The 18,539-nt window shown below is 42.1% G+C and overlaps 1 protein-coding gene across 1 annotated transcript in view; it reads left to right on the top strand.

Moving 5' to 3' along the window:
- SLIT3 (slit guidance ligand 3) overlaps positions 1-18,539 on the top strand; it is a 792,609-nt gene that overhangs the window by 614,802 nt on the left and 159,268 nt on the right. Inside the window, exons 8-9 of the mRNA XM_036752562.1 lie at positions 2,168-2,331; positions 16,231-16,372. Of these exons, the coding sequence (XP_036608457.1) occupies positions 2,168-2,331; positions 16,231-16,372 (306 nt within the window). The remainder of the gene's footprint in view (positions 1-2,167; positions 2,332-16,230; positions 16,373-18,539) is intronic.

Here is an 18,539-nt window from a genome sequence, read left to right as displayed (position 1 = left end):
TGACCACTTTACAAATAGTATCTCATTTTAATAAGCATTTAGTAAGCTCCTTCTATGTGCCTGACACTGTTATTAGGCAATAAACATGAAACAGTGCCTGCTCTCAAGGGCGGGTGGACAATTTGAGAGGAAGGACATGAGGGTGATACCTAGGTTATGATCCTGGGATGCTGGAAGGATGATTGTGCCCCTGCCAGAAATAGGGAAATTCAGTAAAGGGGGGAGTTTGGGAGGAAAGATAATGAGTTCTGTTTTGGACGTGTTGAATTTGAGATGTTTTCTGGGATGTCTAGTTTGAAATGCCTATTAAGCAGTTGGTGATGATAGGACTAAGCTCAGGAGAGAATCTGGGGCTGGATATATAGATTTGTGGGAGGCACCTGAATACCAACTTCAACTCCACCATCATATTGCTAGAGACATCCTTTCCCTTCATACACAGAGCTCTCAAATAAAATTTAACAAGCAGTTATTAAATGCCTATTAAATTCAGAGCACTGTGCTTGGTGCAAGGGGTGGTGGAAGATGTGAAAATTAGATAAGAAACTGTTCTCACCCTCATGGAATTTACGAGACAGCAGGGAGAATAAGATATACACGGATAATTATAATACACATCATATATTATTCTAAATATGTTAATGTGGCAAAATGAAGGGCCACAGGCATCGAGAGCTGGCTCCAAAACCCACAGACATAGTTGTGGTCCCAGCACTCTTCCCCAGCCTGGTCTGGAGCAATAGGATAAGAATTTGGCTCTGCTGGGGAGGGGCTAGGTGGTCTCTGCATAAGCTGGGAGCTTTGGATAGAGAGGGTTCTTTCTAGGATTGAAATTGACAAGGGCTATGTGTGTGTATATGTGTATACATCATTACAGCTTGCACGTATGTCTCTGCTGGCACATTAGTGGAAGTTGACTGCACTCAGGCAACGTTGTTGAACTTGATGTCAGTGAAGTATGTTGGAGAGCCCTTGAGCCTGAACGGTTTCAGACAGGGTTGTCTGGAGTCCTTCAGGCAACGGCTTTAGCTTTGCTTAACAGTCTTGGCTCATGGGTTAATTAAAAGTCTTGAGATACCTTCAATTGATTAACATTTCCAGGGTTAGACATTGGAAACTTGGATCGAGAGCCTGTGCTTTTGATTAGCTGACGTGAACGAAACTCACCTGCCACCATTAGAATGCTGCTTTTAGTGACCCAGAGACATTTGGAATGACCCGTTGGAAATATGAGATTTCTCCTCAGTTTCTTCTCACTCCAGTAAAAGAAACTTTAGAAACTTCTACAGATGTCTTGTGCTTTGCCTCCAATTAGTGGAGATATATGTCATTTGACTAAATGTGGCCTTACTTTAAGACTGACACATACCACCCTTCCCCCTTTCTTCCTCACTGGGAAGGGGTGGCATTCACCCCACCCCACTCCCACCCCTCCATCCCACAGACACAGCAAAATAACCCCAAGTCCCAGGAACTAGATGGGTGAATGGGAAAGGTTATAGGCTCCAGTAGAGAAGTCTTAAGATAAGCAGTAAAGGAAAAACTCCAGGTGTCTTTGAGCTTGAGGAGGAAGAGTGTGTGTGTGGGTGTGTTAACGGGAGCCTCTGTATAAATTAGAATCTCATTTTGATAATACCTTTTTAAAAATGCAAGGTTGAAAAAGGGATACTTCAAGAAAAAGAATGTTCCTTTTTGCCCTTTTCTTGTCTTATACAGCCCAGTTCTATGATGAGAAAGTTGTGTTGTGATCCCAAGAATGCCAAGCAATCTGTGCCAAATTCAGATACTTTAAAATGCATTTAAGGGGGAAAAAGGTGGGAGAAGAATGGAAGAGGTCCTAGCCCAGCATCTGGTCCTCCAGAGCTTTTTTTTCCATTTCTATACTAAGGGCATAATGATTTAGCAGCAGAGAGGGAAATGTTTTCTCCCTGCTTGTCAGATTTTCCAAGCTCATAAATTAACTACATCATGGTAATGGGAGAAGGTGCCACAGAGATTCTAACCACCTGGACTCAGGACAGTGGGTTCTACGCATTTCCCTTAGATGCGCCCTATTCAACCCAAAGCTTGGCTCTGGAGACTTGGCCAGGAGGGCAATCTGAGGGACTACTCTCCCTATTCAATCCCGACTACGACCACATGTTTCTCTCACTTGCCTTCTCTGCAGGCGACTCCACTCCAATCACCTGTACTGTGACTGCAGCCTGGCCTGGCTTTCTGATTGGCTACGGCAGAGGCGATCGATTGGCCAGTTCACCCTTTGCATGGCTCCTGTGCACCTGAGGGGCTTCAGTGTAGCTGATGTTCAGAAGAAAGAATATGTGTGCACAGGTGAGGGTGCTGTCTTCTCTCTTCCCCTTTCCTCGTTTCCCATGATTTCTCACTATCTCTCTTAGCCATTACATTAGACAGACAGACAGAGAAAAATGTGATAGCACTGGTAGAAATCCTGTAGTCTTCTACAAAATTAGGGAAAGGGAAGGGAAGAAAAGGGAACAAGCATTTATATTTTTGTTGTTCGGTCATTTCAGTTGTATCAGACTCTTCGTGACCCCATTTGGGGTTTTCTTGGAGTGGTTTGCCATTTCCTTCTCCAGCTATATGGTACCTACTTATGTTTCAGGCACTGTTGTACTAAGGGCTTCTTATAAATACTATCTCATTTGATCCTCATAACAACCCTACAAGGTAGGTGCTATTATACGCATTTTATGGTTGAAGAAGCAGAGGTTAAGTGACTTGCCCAGGGTCGCACAGCTAGGAAATGTCTGAAGACAGAACTGAACTTAGGTCTTCCTGACTGCAAGCCCAGAGCTATATATACACAGCACCACTTAGCTACTGTTTCTGACACATACTGGCTGCATGACCCTGGGTAGGTCACAATCTCTGTGTCCCAAACAACTCTCTAGAATCATAAACTAATTCCACAACAGTTGCAAATGGGCATTGATAAAGGGAGTTTCCCCACTGGGACTTTCCTATGCCAATGTAATTATAGATCCAGTCTAAAAAAATACTGTACCAGTTCCGTTACTGATTTTGAGAACTGTGTTATGTAAAGGTTGTACCTTTGACTGCAGTGGGGAGAGGACAAGAAAAATGCTCATTATTTGGTAATGGCAACTGAGGAATTCGCCCTGACCTTTGATCAAGCCCCATTATTTATTAATCTTAGAATTGTTCCCTGTGGAAAACTTACAGAAGAATATGGGCAAGAATCACACAGCATGGCCAGTCACTAAATAGTGGTTTAGTGCCCTATGTCGCTGGAAAGAGTGTGCCCACTTCAGTGAGATCACAGATCACTTAGGGCATTGGAGGAATTTACGAAGCATCCCTGAGACAGAGAATATAACATGACACAGTGAGTTTTACAGAGTTTATTAGATTTGTTCCCATCTCCTGGGAAATTCTATTGTAGTGGGTAGACAAGATGAATCCAGCAGCTCTCTATGGATACATTAAATAAAACAAATGCAAAATTTACCTAGGATATATAAGTAATGAATCATTATCTAGATCCATGGTTTAAAATTGCTTGAATGTATGGGAACAGTAGGTGGTTCTGGGTCAAATGGAGAAGACTTCCTAGAAATAGGTGGCTTTTTAAAAAAAAAAAGTATTCTGGTGTTTTGTTTGTTTTGTTTTGTTTTGTTTTTAACTCATTGCTGACATCTGCTGCTTACACATAAGCAGCTTCCATTCCCAATGGGAAAGATCCTCTAGGTCCCTTCTGAAAACCAGAGCATTTAATAGTGAGATAATGTAGACTTTCCAGTTAATCCAGCCCTGAAAATTTCTGCTCTCTGGTTTAGCTCTAACAATCTCTAGTTTCTTGGTGCTAAGACCAGGCAAAGGGAGTAACAGAATTAGCCACATGCATAAGCCAGGTGGGAGTTGGAAAAGAAAAACCAAGGAGTTTATCCAAGAATGGGATCAATTGTCACCTAAACAAGAAACTACTGTATTATAATGGGTCCTCACTGCTTTTGCACTAGGCACTGAGAGGAGTAGTAATCTTGGTAATGGTCATTATAATAGCTGCAGCCACATTTATGTAGTTCTTTGAGGTTTACAAAGTGCCTTTTTTAAAAGCAGGAATATCATCTGTTCTTTGCAAGCTCAGTGTAGATCCATGCATAATATACAAAAAAAACATATGGACTACTGCATTGTTTAGAATTAATTCTACTTAGGATCTGAGAAACAGTCGATAGTGGATAGAGGGCCAGCCTTAGAACCAAGAAAATCTTGGGTTCAAGTCCAGCTTCTGACCCTTAATATGTGTGTGTGTGTGTGTGTGTGTGTGTGTGCGCGCATATATGTATATATAGACATATATGTATGTGTGTGTGTGTGTGTGTGTGTGTGTGTGTGTATATATATATGGTCAAGGCAGTTAGCCTCTCAGTACCTCCAGGCCACTCTCTAAGACTGTCAGTTATAGATAATTAATCAATAAGAATTTATTAAGTACTTACTAGGTACTTACACTCCTGAGAAAGAGCCCATTTGCATCAGTGGAGGGAATTTCCACACCAAGAATCCCTCACCAATAAAATCACAGGTCCAGACAAAAACAAAACAAAAATCTTTGTTTTAATTGCTTTTTAAGTGCCATCAGCTTCATCAAATGTCTAATCTCTAAAGACATTTTAACATTTCTCATAGCACTACCTAAATAAATTCCTGTAGACACTAGTAATTCCCACACCCACTTAGAAATAACTACCCATCAAACACATATAATAAAACCTTTTTATCACACAGGCATCAAATTCAGATACAGTCACTATAATTACAGTAATTATTAGGTAAAGGGTACAATATCTACATAAGTGCCAGTGAAAGAAATAATTATACAGTGCAGAAACCATACAAGGGCTAGTGAGAAAAACTAATTAGAGAGAATGTTAAAACACATCATTATGGTAGTGTGCCAAATTTAATACAGCACAATCAGATGAACACCGTACTGTCAGTCTCATAGCATTTCCATCAGAGCATACTGTGTCATTGCCACCCAGGTCACAGGGAAAGACTGTGGAGAGAATCCTCAGACCATAAGGAGAAGCATGCTCTCTTAAGTCTCCAACATGAGCATTCCTCTTTTTGCAGATGTCTTGGCATGATGATGATGATGTCTAGATACGAGCTTCATAATTACCTTCCTTACTCATAGTAATTAACCTTACCAGATCATGAGCTTCTCCATATCACCCCTTGATAACTAAGCCAGGTGACTCTTTTTAGCACATGAGAATTAAGTTCTTAGACCGCAGATACCAGAAGGGTATTAATCCTACCTTTTCTCAGCTGCAGCCCACATTTAAGCGGTACCCACTTTATCACCTGCAGAACCATGCCAGGGATTCTAAATTAAGTAATGTGACGTCTTGGTACTTCTATACAGACCAAAGATTTATAATTCTCTCAGTGCCTTTTAAGGGTGATGGAAATGGACTGGCATAAGAAGGTAAAGAATGAGCATGCAAGTGAAAATAGGAGACTTGGGCCATGACATAGAACTATGTTAAAAATCCAATGACAGCTCTGAGTAGAGGTCAAAGTCACTGGCAGCTAAGGTAGACTGGGTGAGGACAGCATTATCGGCCTTAATGGCAATGGACCACCAGAGGCTGAGGGTTTAGGTTTTTGGGTGTTTTTTTAAGCCTTCAGAGCCACAAAAGCTCCACTAACATTTCACTGGAGAAGATTTCCTTTTGGAAAAGTGAGAACAGAACTTCTCTGGGAAAGTTCATTCTCTTCTGTCAGGGGCATCTGATAGGCCAAGGGGATGGGAGCTGGGAGAGTCAATTAAGCCATCCCCAGGAGTGTCGTTTTGTCCCTGGAACCCTTGTCACTGCAGCAGAATAAACCACCCAGAGCCCTTACATGGTAATGAGAAATTCACCTCACACATTACTCAGCAGATAGGGAGAAAGCTTTATCTTGCTCAGTCTGCCAGGGCCCTCCCCTCTCTGTGTTCTTGTTATCTCTTTGAATTCAATCCAGCAGTCTGGTTGGTGACTGACCTCTTCTCCTCAGAAGCCCAGAATGTGCGTTTCTTATCTTTAGTCAACCTAGAAATTTGCTCACAGAGCACTTCACTTTAATTCCAGTCCCCCAGTCAAGTGCAACCTCCCATTTAAAGGCACTTATTTTATGTACTCAGGGGAGGTGATTGGGGGTTGGTGAAAAGGTTGTCTCAGACTTCCTTTTTTAAAGGAGTTTTTGCAGTTGTCCAAGTGTTCCTTCCCAATCTGCCCCCCCCACCCCCACTCTCCATGTTTGGCTTCCTTCAGATGAAGTTAAAGGAAACTCCTTGCTAATTTTTCTTAGTTAAAGATGAAACTTAAGACTCCAGGACTTGAAGGAACCTTGGAAGGGTTCTGCCTTTTGGAAGGAACACCCCCAAATCCTACCATTGAGGAGGGGGCTTCTGTCAAAGGTACATGGAAATAAAAAATGCCTTGATGACTAACTCCAGTGTTATTTGACCTACAAGTCCTTTCATTACTCTGTCCTAAATGATTTTGGTAGAAACCTACCTATAAAGGTTTCCTGGGCACTTTATTCCAGGAGAATCCCATCTTTTTTCCCACAGTTATAGTTTAAAATTGTAAGGTCAAGACTCCCGTGTTCTTGGCCAAGCTCTACTTAGGTCACTTCTACCTTCAGCATCTTTGATTCCTTAGATATAAATGAGAAGATTGAACTAAATTATCTCTATGATCCTTCATAGCTTTAAAATTCTATGTTCTTTTCCTCCTATAGATTCTTATAGCACTTATTATCAATGTTAAGCAATAGAAAGAATACTAGATTTTTTAATCAAATGATCTGAGTTCAAATCTCAAATCTGCTAGATTGCTTTGGGCCAGTCACTTGATTTGGGATTAGGGGGAGGAGGGCAAAATTTACTCATTTTACAGATAAGGTTAGGCTAGATGACCTAAGATTGCTTCTGGCGCTAAATCCATGAGGCTATGATCACTTTGGGCACTTGTAAAAAAAAAAAAAAAACACCTTACATTTTTAATTCTCTTTTTTTATAAGTATTTGTCTTATCTTGTCTCTCTGCCGTAATCTAAGTTCTTTGTTAAAAGGGACTTATCATGCCATCTTTTACATCCCCCTAGCACCCTGGACCTAGCACATTCTAGGTACCCAGTAAGTACCTGTTGATTAATTGATTGATAAAAATAGAATAGGCAATGTCCTTGTGTGTGTTTTATTCATTTTTTTCCTGAGACCAGATACTAAGGCTAAAAAGAATTAAGAAGGTGAACCTTGACTAGGCACAGCCTCCTAGGTAGATTTTAATTAATGCGCTATAATTGGACATCACAAGAAAGAGATGATTAGGTTTATTTAGCCATTTCCAAACTTATAATGCCTCTGGCATTTAAATCATATTCATTTATATTCTTTCCATAATTGCTCCCGCGCCATTGTCATTGCAATCCGTTGTCAGCTTTTGAAAGGCCAGAGGCCAATGGGGATGCTTAATTTGAAAACAGGAATTAATTTATTTCTGTACACGCATGGGTCCTATAGATTTCTCCACTCTGGGCACACTGCAATATCAGGTTTGAAAACAAGGAAATAAAGAAAGTGAGTTACAATGCAACAAAAAGGTTCACTCATCCTGGTCTGCAAAGTGAAAAGATGGGCCCATTAGATGATAATCCAAGGGCCTTTCCAGCTCTGACATTCAATGACTCTATGGCCCTGAGTCACACAGAACTTAGGTACCCAGCCAGTGTCTAGACTGTTCGGTGCCGCCTACTCCTCCTGTCCTTTGGGATGCCAAGGACATTTTCAATCCTAAAGCAAAGAAAAGAGCAGTGTGGGGTATTTCCTGTTCGTTCAGCATCTATAAACTCAGACTCAAAGTTTTCTAGGAACCAAGAGATTTGAGTTCTAGTCCAGTTTTGTTGTTGTTGTTCAGTTGTTTCAGTCGTGTCTGACTTTTTGTGACTCCATTTGGGGTTTTCTTGGCAAAGATACTACAGTGGTTTGCCACTTTCTTTTCCAGCTCATCTAAAAGATAAGGAAACTGAGGCAAATAGGGTTAAGTGACTCGCCCGGGGTCACACGGCTATTAAGTGTCTGAGGCCGGATTAGAGCTCAGGCCTTCCTGACTCCAGGTTAGTAGCTTAGCCACTAGTTATATGAACTCTAACAAGTCATTTAACCACATCTGTGGCTCTCAATTTCCTCCTCTCTAAATTGAAAGGATTGCACCAAATGCTCTCTAAGGTCACCTTCCTGCTCGGACAGTGATAGACGTGTGTGACTGTGTGTAAATGCTTATGTCCATTGAGGTCCATTTGAGAGGGCTATGGTGCCTACCCCCAAGTCTTTGGATGATTCATTTCTCTAGGCCTCATTTTCCTCCTATATAAAATAAGAGGATATTATGTTTAGATAGCACTTTAAGGTTTACAAAGCACTATATATATGGATGTACATACACACACATATATACATGTGTGTCTGTGTGTGAATGCATATACACATGTGTGTGCGTGTGTATAATTTGATCCTCACAACAGACTTGTGAGGGCAGTGCTATTATTACCCTCCTTTTACAAATAAGGAAACTGAGATAGACAGAAGTTCCATGACAGGCAAAGGGTCACACAACGAGTTAGTGTCTGAGGTAACATTCAAACACAGATCTAACTAACTCCAGGTCCCAAATCCATCTCATCTACCACCTAGCTATATCATAACAAGATATTCCCTAAGGATCCCTCCAGCTCTTACATTCCATCTCCTATATCCTAATAATCTATGGTCTAAGGTCCCTTCTGGCTCATACGTTATGATTTAAATTCCTATCCCCAATAAACTAGATAAGCATGTATCGCTCCTCATCTTGATTCAAAGCACGCACACACACATACAGAGACAGAGAGAGACAGAGAGAGATAGAGACTAACTGACTCACTCTTTAAGATCAGTTTGGATTATTTTTCTCATTTGCATGGTGGAAAATGAGGTGGAAGCCTAGCAAGGGGTAGTTTCCGAGCCCACAGCTGGGGCTACTTCATTGCCAAAGTAGAGAAAAATAGAGTAGGGTCATGGAGTTAGCATACCAGAGGCACTACCTAGTGAGATGCCCGCAATGACTTTCCAAATTGAGAGGTTTGATCTGGAAACCATCCCCTGTCATCTTTCCCCAATTCAAATGCTCATTTGGCCTGGGAGCAATTCCCTCTGATTATCAGGAGTAAGCAGTTCCCATGGAAAACCCCAGCTGCCTCTTCTCCCTGGACTGTTCTCTGTTCTCAGGATATTGTGCCAGGGCTATTAGAGTTTGAGCAGGAGGCCAGGAAAGGCATAGCTGCTTCCAGGAGAAAGAATGTTTTGCCCCACTTTTCTTTATGTTTTAATATGATTTCAGAACTCATCCAGAGGTGCTAGGGGCCTTAGCCCAGAATGGCAGAATGAGAGGTCTTCTGTAGATTCGCTGACCCCATCCACGTAATAAGAGGATGGGAATGGCCAGGGGGTTCTAGACGTGGTGGGGTGGAGGGGTGGTGTTTAGGTCCGTGGAAAGAGCTCCCAAGACCAGGTACCTTAGGCGCTCATTAAAAAATGAAGAACTGAAGAATAGATACTCATAGACACACAGACATGTACAAAAGGAAGTCTTTAGAAAGATTACAAGTGCTCTCAATATTAACAATGTCTGTTAGTTAGAGCTGTCATTGAGACAGCTTTTGAATGGGGGGAGATGGCGGGGGGAGTCCTACGAAGCTGGTTCACACAAGGATACGGTAGATTAATGAGAGATGATGGAGAAGTGTATACACATGTGGAATGCGCTTACCAGGCAGCTTATTCCTTTCGCGTTGCCCTTTTCCTCCCAAGGAGTGTGGGAATCTCTTTTTTTCTCTCTGGATAAAAGACTTTGCTCCGGAGCTTTGATGCTTATTCTGCCCTGCAGCTCTGCAACGTGTCAGGGAGGAAGGCAGATCTTCTCTTACTTGCCCTTGAAGAATAGCTCTGGGGTGGGTCACCACCTGGAAGAGAACCACAGAGTGCTTCTTTGTCCTCCTTAGAAGTTTCCTCTCTCCCTCCAGCCACCCACAGGCGGGAGTGGGAGCTATGACCAGTCAGGGCCCAAGATGTCGGGAGGCAGGTTAGAGATCAAGGGGTTACAGGGACTCCTGGCCTCACCACAGAAGTGGGGGGGGGGGTTCCCAGAGGGAGCTCCACAGGACTCTGCAAACAGTTTCCCTTTAGCCTCCAGATGCCCCACCCCCTGCCCTGTCAGCACCTGAGCCCAGCCTATAGCACCTGGCCACCCAGGGGTACTCATTTCCCCAAGCCCATTCTGCTTCCATTTATCTAGCAATTTTATGAATATAAAGCACTTTGCATAATTACCTTATTTCATCCTTATTATTAGTAACAGTAATAGATCATGTTTAGATAGTGCGTGAAGGTGTGCAAAGTGCTTTACACATATTAATTAGGTAGTGCTCATCTTTTCCCTATTTTCCAGATAAGGAAACTGAGGCTCAGTAAGAGAATAGACAGCTAGTAAGTGGCAGAACTGGAATTTGAATTCACATTCCCTGACTCTGGGTCCACTGATTTTCTGAGGGAAGCTTCCAGGTGTGGGAAGAACTCTCCCTCATTTCTGGGGATATCTAGCTCAACCAGTCCTATCTTGTCGTGAAATGGGACACCCTCACCTGAATGAGCCAAGTGGCCTGTCCTCAGGGTCATCACGGGGGAGCTACAGCATACCTCTGAGTATTGAGAAGACCACTCACTTGAAATGTGCTCCTGGGTCCCCAAAGTAGTCAGTTTTCCTTGAGGCAAAAATTCAAATGGGAAATGTCTCCTCAAATGTACCAGAGATTTAGATGAAGATAGAGATGGTGTGTGGATGGATGAAATTTACAGATGACGCAGAGCTCAAAGTTGCATTTGCATTTTGTCACATTACAGAACACAACCACAAAGTGGGGACGGATAGTCTAATACACTGGATTACAGAATTGTGACCCTAAAAAATCTCAACAGCCTGTATCAGTGGGCTGAAGCTAACAAGATCAATCTAATAGGGATAAATGTAAAAGCCTATGCTTGGGTCAAAGGAATCAACTATACAAATACAAGAGAAGGGAGACATGGCTAAAAGGTACATTATGTGAAAAAAAAAGACCTGAGAGTTTTAATTGGCTATATGCTTAGTAGGAGTCAGCAGGGTGATATGGAAGCCAAAAAAAAGTTAGTGAAATCTTAACACCATAAAAATAGAAGTACAGTTATCTCTTCCCCATCCCAACTTTCACCATCACAGTTTTAATATATCATGGATTGGCATAAGAAATTAAATGGGAATTTCGGGGGAGTTTTGCAGAACCCTCAGTTGACACAAGAAGGCAAGCAGACGGCACAGAGCCTATGGCCAAATACTTAACCCCAATTTTACAATAAGGTACTGTAAACACCTCATAAAAGAAAAGGAAAAGTTCAGACTTCTTCTGTGGTACGAAGGGAGGGTCAAAAAAATTTACGTGGATTTTCCAGATCACAGGGCGGGGTGCAAGCACTCCTAACCCCCATGATGTGGAAGGGATAATCGTATAGTTTTCTGAGTAAAGGAGATAGTAGTGCTTCTGTGCTGAATCCTGATCAGACTATATACCTAGTGTCAAGCCCAGGGACAGAAATCACATTTTAGAATGGACTGTGACAAGCTATGTAACACACAAAGGAGGGAGACAAGGACCCAACAAGACTCAAACCATATGAGGACCAGTTAAAGGAACTATAGAAGAGTAAGAAGGAGGTGGGTTAGAGATCAAAGAATTACATGGACTCCTGGCCTCACCACAGAAGTGGCCGGGGGTGGGGGGGTTCCCAGAGGGAGCTCCACAGCCCTCTGCAGTTTCCCTTTATCCTCTGGACATCCCCCACCCCCACCACCCCCCCCTCCCTGTCAGCACCTGAGCCCAATCTATAAGCAATAGCACCTGGCCAACCAGTGGTTCTCATTTCCCCAAGCCCATTCTGCTCACATTTACATAGCAATTTTATGATTATAAAGCACTTGCATAATTATCTTATTTCATCCTTATTATTAGTAACAGTAATAGATCATGTTTAAAAAGTGCTTGAAGGTGTGCAAAGTATATCTACATCTCTGCTGTTATCATTTTGTGCAAGACTGGGAGAGGGGGAGAGAGAGAAAAAGAGAGACAGAGACAGAGAGAGAGAGAGAGAGAGAGAGAGAGAGAGAGAGAGAGAGAGAGATTGAGATTTAGCTAATCTTGCTTGGCCACAGAGGGCAGAATTTGAACCAATAGCTAGAAGTTACAGCAAAGCACATTTCACATCAGTAGAGGCACAGAATTTCCTAAGAGAGATGTCTGGAAATGGAAAAGACAGACCACAAAAGTTTAGAGCTCTCCATGACTGGAAGTCTTCAAGCAGAGGGAAGAATACCACTTACCTGCCATGTTGTCAATGATATTCCCAAGTACTTGAGTTTGGGGATTGGAATAAATACCTCTGAAGTCCCCTTCTGCCATGTCATTTGTGACCCCAGTGGTTTCCAAATATAAAAGCCTTGTCAAGAAGCAGGTCCACTGCCTGTGATACTGACTGGGACAGAATTTTTGCTCCTTAGCTTAACCCGGAAGTATCCTACTGAAGAAAGTAAATAATAGCTTCATTGCATGCAAGTGCCAAATTAACAGCAGCCTAGGATATTGGTGGAAGCTATTTTGTAACCATTATTTGAATATAAGGTGTAGGTAGTAACAAAATCAGTGGATTTAAAGTGTTTTTTTCCATCCTATTGGACAGTGCTGCTTGAAACATGGAATGTAAATTTCACATATACAAAGCCACTAGGACTCCGTGGAAAAACGCAACTACCCCCAAGAGAGGCTTCAGTAGCAATTCGATTTTACTTTGCAGAGAATTAGCTGCAGGGGGAAAGTTGGAAGGACCAGGTTTTTTTATTGCATTTTTTTTAAAGTCCATTTCAGCACCTCCTGCCTTCAATATCAGCCTGAGCACACATTGTCTCTCTTTCTCCCATTTTCTGACACATCCTATCCAAATAATATTGGCAGATCAAAAGAAAGATGACCATCGGCTTCAATCTGTTTGAACTGATGGAAATTCGAGTGCACAGACACCAATTCTCTATGGAATTCATGACATTTCTCAAACAAGAGGCATGGGTTTTGCTGCAATTCTCCTTTGCTTTTGTCAGGAGAATTCACCCCTTGATGTAGAAGACCAGTCACTGGCAGTTTCTGTTGGTACAGCCATCTGCATTTCAAAATCCTGACATTTGTGCCCGAGAACAGTGCATCTCTCTGATGTGTGCTGATAGGATGGAAGCCATTTACCCCCATACTCCTTTTCAAAATCTCCAAATGGTAGAAGGAGAGGGTGCTTCCAAGAAGCAAGAAAAGTAACTATTCAGAGGATTCTTTCAGAAACTGGAAAACTGTCCCCATTTGGAAATATGTCTGATATTTCTTCCTTCTTTAGGAGAATGCCTCAATTCTAGCTTCTTATGGTCCTTTATTATTTCTCCAGTCCAACAGAGCTTTTCCATTATGTCTTATTAGGCTCTCCGGATGGTCAGTAAAACTAGGTATTATATGACTTTGAAGTCCTCATCTCTATGGTCACAAGTTCCTCAGCAAACATACAAGTTAATTAATAATGGTGGGAGAGGTGTATATTTTTTACGTGTCTGAGTAGGGGGGTAGTGAAGCGGATAGGGGTCTCTGATTGAGTGGCAGTTATTACACGTTGCCCCAGGGTTTGTATGCTAATTGCTATTGGCATTTGCTGGGGCAGGGCTCCTGCTGTCATATTAAGCATTCCACATTATGCTTCAGACGCCAGTCCAAGGACCTGTAGAGTGAACACATTCTGGCATGAGGAGATTTCAACAGGGGTAGTAAAAGGATCCCTCTTAAGAGCCCAAATGAGTGTCTGCCATAGGGCACTTTGGCTCTCTGCTCCAAACCAGCTGCAGCTCTGACTCACCCTAAGCCTCTAAGTCTTTCTGGTGAATTGAATCCAAACCAAAATGTATATATATTTTCCTTCCTTGAAGAATTTTCCCATATTTCCTATTTAATCTATGGCCTGAGAGGTTCTAGCCACAGGTTCTAGATTGTGAAACTGCCAACATGAGGTCTATGGGATTGGGCTGGGTTTTTCCCCTCCTGAGATCCTTCCTTCAGCAAGGTAGGGGCTGGAAAAAAAAATTGAACTAAACCATCTGTGGATGAATGTGGCTAGGATGTAGTGAGGCCCTGCTGGGGGATCAAGGATGAGAAGGGCAGGTTTGGGTCTGGTTTGCTTTGGAGGCCATAAATTTCCCAATTCACAGGCAGTTTATTACTGGAAAACTGACTACATTTTTAAGATTTTTAGCTCACATTAAAAATTGAGTAAGAGAACAAAAAACACGTCTTGAAAACTCCTGAAAGATCTTCTCGGACAAGGATTTGATGGTAGAAATGGAGAGAGGGATTAAAATTTTTATATGCTCTATGAATATTGAGTTTGTTCGGGGGCATCCAATGTTTCCCAGATTTGGCTTTATAAATAGGCTTTTTGTGGGGTTTATCACTTGGCTTTGGTTCTAACTTGACATCCAGGAAAACATACAAAGCAGAGGGAGAGCTTCAGTGTTTATAGTTACAATATTAAATGAGGTCTTTTTTTGTTGTTATTGTTCTTGTTTTCTTTATCCTTTGGAATGAAGGGATAGCTGAATTCTGAGAAATTCCAAAATGCCTTTCATGTCCCTGAGGGTAACTCTATTGACAGTTGAGTCAGAAAGCCTCCAGGTAGAAAAGACATTGACGTTTCATCTATTTATTATTCAGTTCATCCTTAAGCAAGAACAACAAAATATGTTCATGGCTTAGAGCCAGATAAATAAATAAAAAGTAAAATCAGACTTAGTCCCTACCCTCAAGAATCCTGCAGTCTGATAGAAGAGGGACAGCACAATTGATAAATGCATGTACATTAGAATTTGTTAAATGTGTAAGAGGCGAAGTAAGAAACTAAATGAGGGGGAAGTTACTTCCAGTCAAAGATCCAAGGGAGGCTTCGTGGAGGAGGTGTCATTTAAACTGATTCTTAAAGGACTGAAGGATGGTTAGTAGATAGAGCACCAGACCTGAACACAGGAAGACTTGAATTCAAATCCAGCCTCAAACATTTGCTTGTTGTGTGACCCTTGGCAAGACAATTAACCCTGTTTCACTCAGTTTCCTCCTCTTATAAAACGAGCTGGAGAAGGCAATGGCAAACCACTCGAGTGTCTTTGCCAAGAAACCCCCAATAGGATCACAAAGAGTCAGACACAAATGAAACAACTGAACAACAGCAAAAATAATGTCAGTAAACTGGGGATTGGAGAGGAAAGGCATTTCAGGGTTAAAGAGTAGGATATGTAAAAGAGTAGCGGAGAGAAAGTGTGGTCCACTCTCAGGAGATGATGAGTAGTCCTGTTTGATTTCAGCTATGATGAAAGCACATCAGGGATAAATTGTGGAAATAATATTTATTCTCTTCCTACTTCCTACTAGAGTTTGGGTAAGTTTGTTCTAGGACTTCCTGCCATAAAAAGTTGCCTAGGTACTTTCCTGCTTACAATCTAACCTTGACATTCACTTAAACTTTAAATGTTTCTCCATCCAAAACCAGCCATCCAAATGAAAATTGGAAAACCCAGCCCATCATCTAAATATTTCTAATTATACAGAGGTTTGGCTTTAGAAAGACTAACTGATTAAGATATTTTGAGTTCTTCACTGGTCCTCCAGATGTTTGGCAGCCTATGAACACATCTCATTATATCAGATTCCACTGACAACTTTTTATTCCAGTTTAACCCCAAGGCCCCCTTTTCCTCTGAAACAGAAGGATAATGGGGTAACAAAGCAGAAGGAACACTATGGAAAGGGGCTGGGGTCAGGGCCAAACTCTAGAATGTCTCCCACTTGCTGAATATAGAGTCTGTGGCAGCTGTGACTCTGTAGGTTCTCTGAAGCGGAAAATTGGCAACAATTATCCAGATAATTCACTGCCCAATTCTTCTTTGGGGCCTAAGTGATCCAGGCCATTGCCACCTTGATGGGAAGCTCTGGGTGAGGACCAGAAGACCCAGATTCTTGTTGATTGGATTTTCCTTCTTTGACTCCACAGGCTCCCACTCAGAGCCTCCATCCTGCAGTGTCAATTCGATATCCTGCCCATCCGCATGTACCTGTAGCAACAATATCGTGGATTGTCGAGGAAAAGGCTTGACAGAAATCCCAGCCAACTTGCCAGAGGGCATCGTGGAAATGTAAGTTCCCATGTTCATGGCCTCTCAGGTCCCGATCGTCTCTTCCTCAGCCAAATCTCCACTGGACTGTCTCCATGAGCCATCAGGAGATTGGGGCTGTTAACAGCTGATAGATTGGGCCAATGGGGATGTGTTTTTACCATCATCTCTGTTACTTCTCGTTAATCGGTCTTAAAACCTATCACTGCCACCGCCTCTCTGACAGAGGGGAGGATTGAGCTTTTGTTGATTTCATTTGAAGTATGACTTTAACCTCTGCCATTGCTGTACTTCAGGCAAAGAAATTTTTAAAAGCTCATGTACCTGTGTGTGTGAACTTATGTATACACAGACGCAAATGTGTCTATATGTGCATATGCCTGTTTTCAAGTTTCCTGTGAAAAAAAATATGTATGCCAGTGTAACTTACTTTGGTACATTCTCCTTATATCATGAAAACTGCTCACTGTGAAACTCTGGACTGAGTGCATTATATCAATTGCAAAATCTTTATTAGATGTTCTTCATCTTTTTAACAATGATTTCCTCATTTCCTAATTTTGCCCTCAGATGACTGTCCAAAGCCAGTTTTGACAATTCCTTTAGAGACACTGAATGAACGTCTTTCAGGCTTCAGCCCCTGGATTCCACCCATGCCCCTTTCCATCTTTCACTAGAGGCGCTGGTGATCTTTGGTTCCTTCCCTAGTTATTCATCTTTTCCTCATCCTCCTCAGCTTCCTCAGCCCCATAAGATCATCCATTATGACTCAGCCTTAGTCTTTATCTCCTTCTTCCTCTTCTCCTGATGTAGCTTAAACTTCTTCCCTTTTCTCTTAAAAAGTTTCTTATAGATACCTCCCCCCCCACCAAAGAAGACAATTCATTTTCTCCTCCCTCTTCTTGTAGAGTGACCGTTGTCAATATGGTCCCTTATATTCTAGTATCTTATATAGATCATTCACAACTGCTATTGCCTACCTTTAATAAGTTGCCCTACTTCCACTAGCGAATCCTCATAATCTAGCTAATTCTTGTCCCACCCCCTCCTACATCTGCCAGTCTTCTCCTTCTCAACCAAGCTACTAGCCATCCATTATCTGCACTTGTAATTCCAACTGTCCCAGGCCACCCATCCTATAACCCATTCTGCCAGCTACCTACACTTCCTAGAGTTTTCTTTGGAGTTGCTTTTTAAATTACTGTTTCTCAACGTATCCTCTCAACATGGCGTACCCACATCAAAGAAGGTGCTGTGCTTTATGCGCAAAGCAGAATTGAAGTAGCTCAACAGAAATGTGAGCTGTGCAAATTTAGAGAATCCACCCCAAATGCTCACATGGACCATTCGTGTCTGACCTGTGATAGCGCATTCTAAGCTTGTATTGGTCTGATCAACCACAACTGGACATACCATAACTTGACTCTAACATAGTGATGTGATTCTGGTCCTCTTCAAGAACTAAGGACAGCAACCAATCAACTATTTCTCAGGGATTTCCTCCAGTGAACTCTCTTTAAATAGTACTCAACCTCCCTCTAATGCTACTCATTCTTCTCTCTCTCTCTCTCTCTCTCTCTCTCTCTCTCTCTCTCTCTCTCTCTCTCTCTCTCTCTCTCTCTTCCCCCCTCCTTCTCCTCCTCCTTCTTCTTTTCCATCTCTTTACCTGTTTATCTTTCTTGTTCTTTCCCTTTTCCTTCCTCCTCTTCTCTTATTCCATCCCTCTCCATTCCCCATTCTTTTTTCCTCATTCCCCCCATATCTCTCTCTTTCCTCCACCCCCTGCTTCTTCCTTTTAGTTATTTAGTCTTCTTTTCTATGCTCTCTGTCTGTTCTTTGTGGCATTTACCCTCCCAGGGCTAGCAGTTTTTTTTTTTTTTCTGGGCACTAATTAGTTGTTCAGGATAGAATTCCTATTACAGTCCTATCGCCTTTCAGAAGCCCACAGATCATCCCTCTTCTCTCCATCCCACTTCATTCAGCTCTCCCTAGGCTATTTGTTTATTATTTCACTTTGGCAACCATGTTACTTCCCTTGGCCTGATTCCACAACCACAGAGTCTGTTTTAAGAAGCCAGTCTGAGGAAAGTCATGCTATAGCCATCGGCCCCATCCCAGGAATCATTTTTCTGAAAAATTGTGCCATGACTTTTTCTGATTGACCTGCCCACCCACCTTGCCTGATACG

The sequence above is a fragment of the Trichosurus vulpecula genome, chromosome 3 (assembly GCF_011100635.1).
Source record: "Trichosurus vulpecula isolate mTriVul1 chromosome 3, mTriVul1.pri, whole genome shotgun sequence".
Lineage (NCBI taxonomy): Eukaryota > Metazoa > Chordata > Mammalia > Diprotodontia > Phalangeridae > Trichosurus > Trichosurus vulpecula.
Note: the sequence above shows the minus strand (reverse complement) of the source record. Positions and strands in the feature narration are given on the sequence as shown.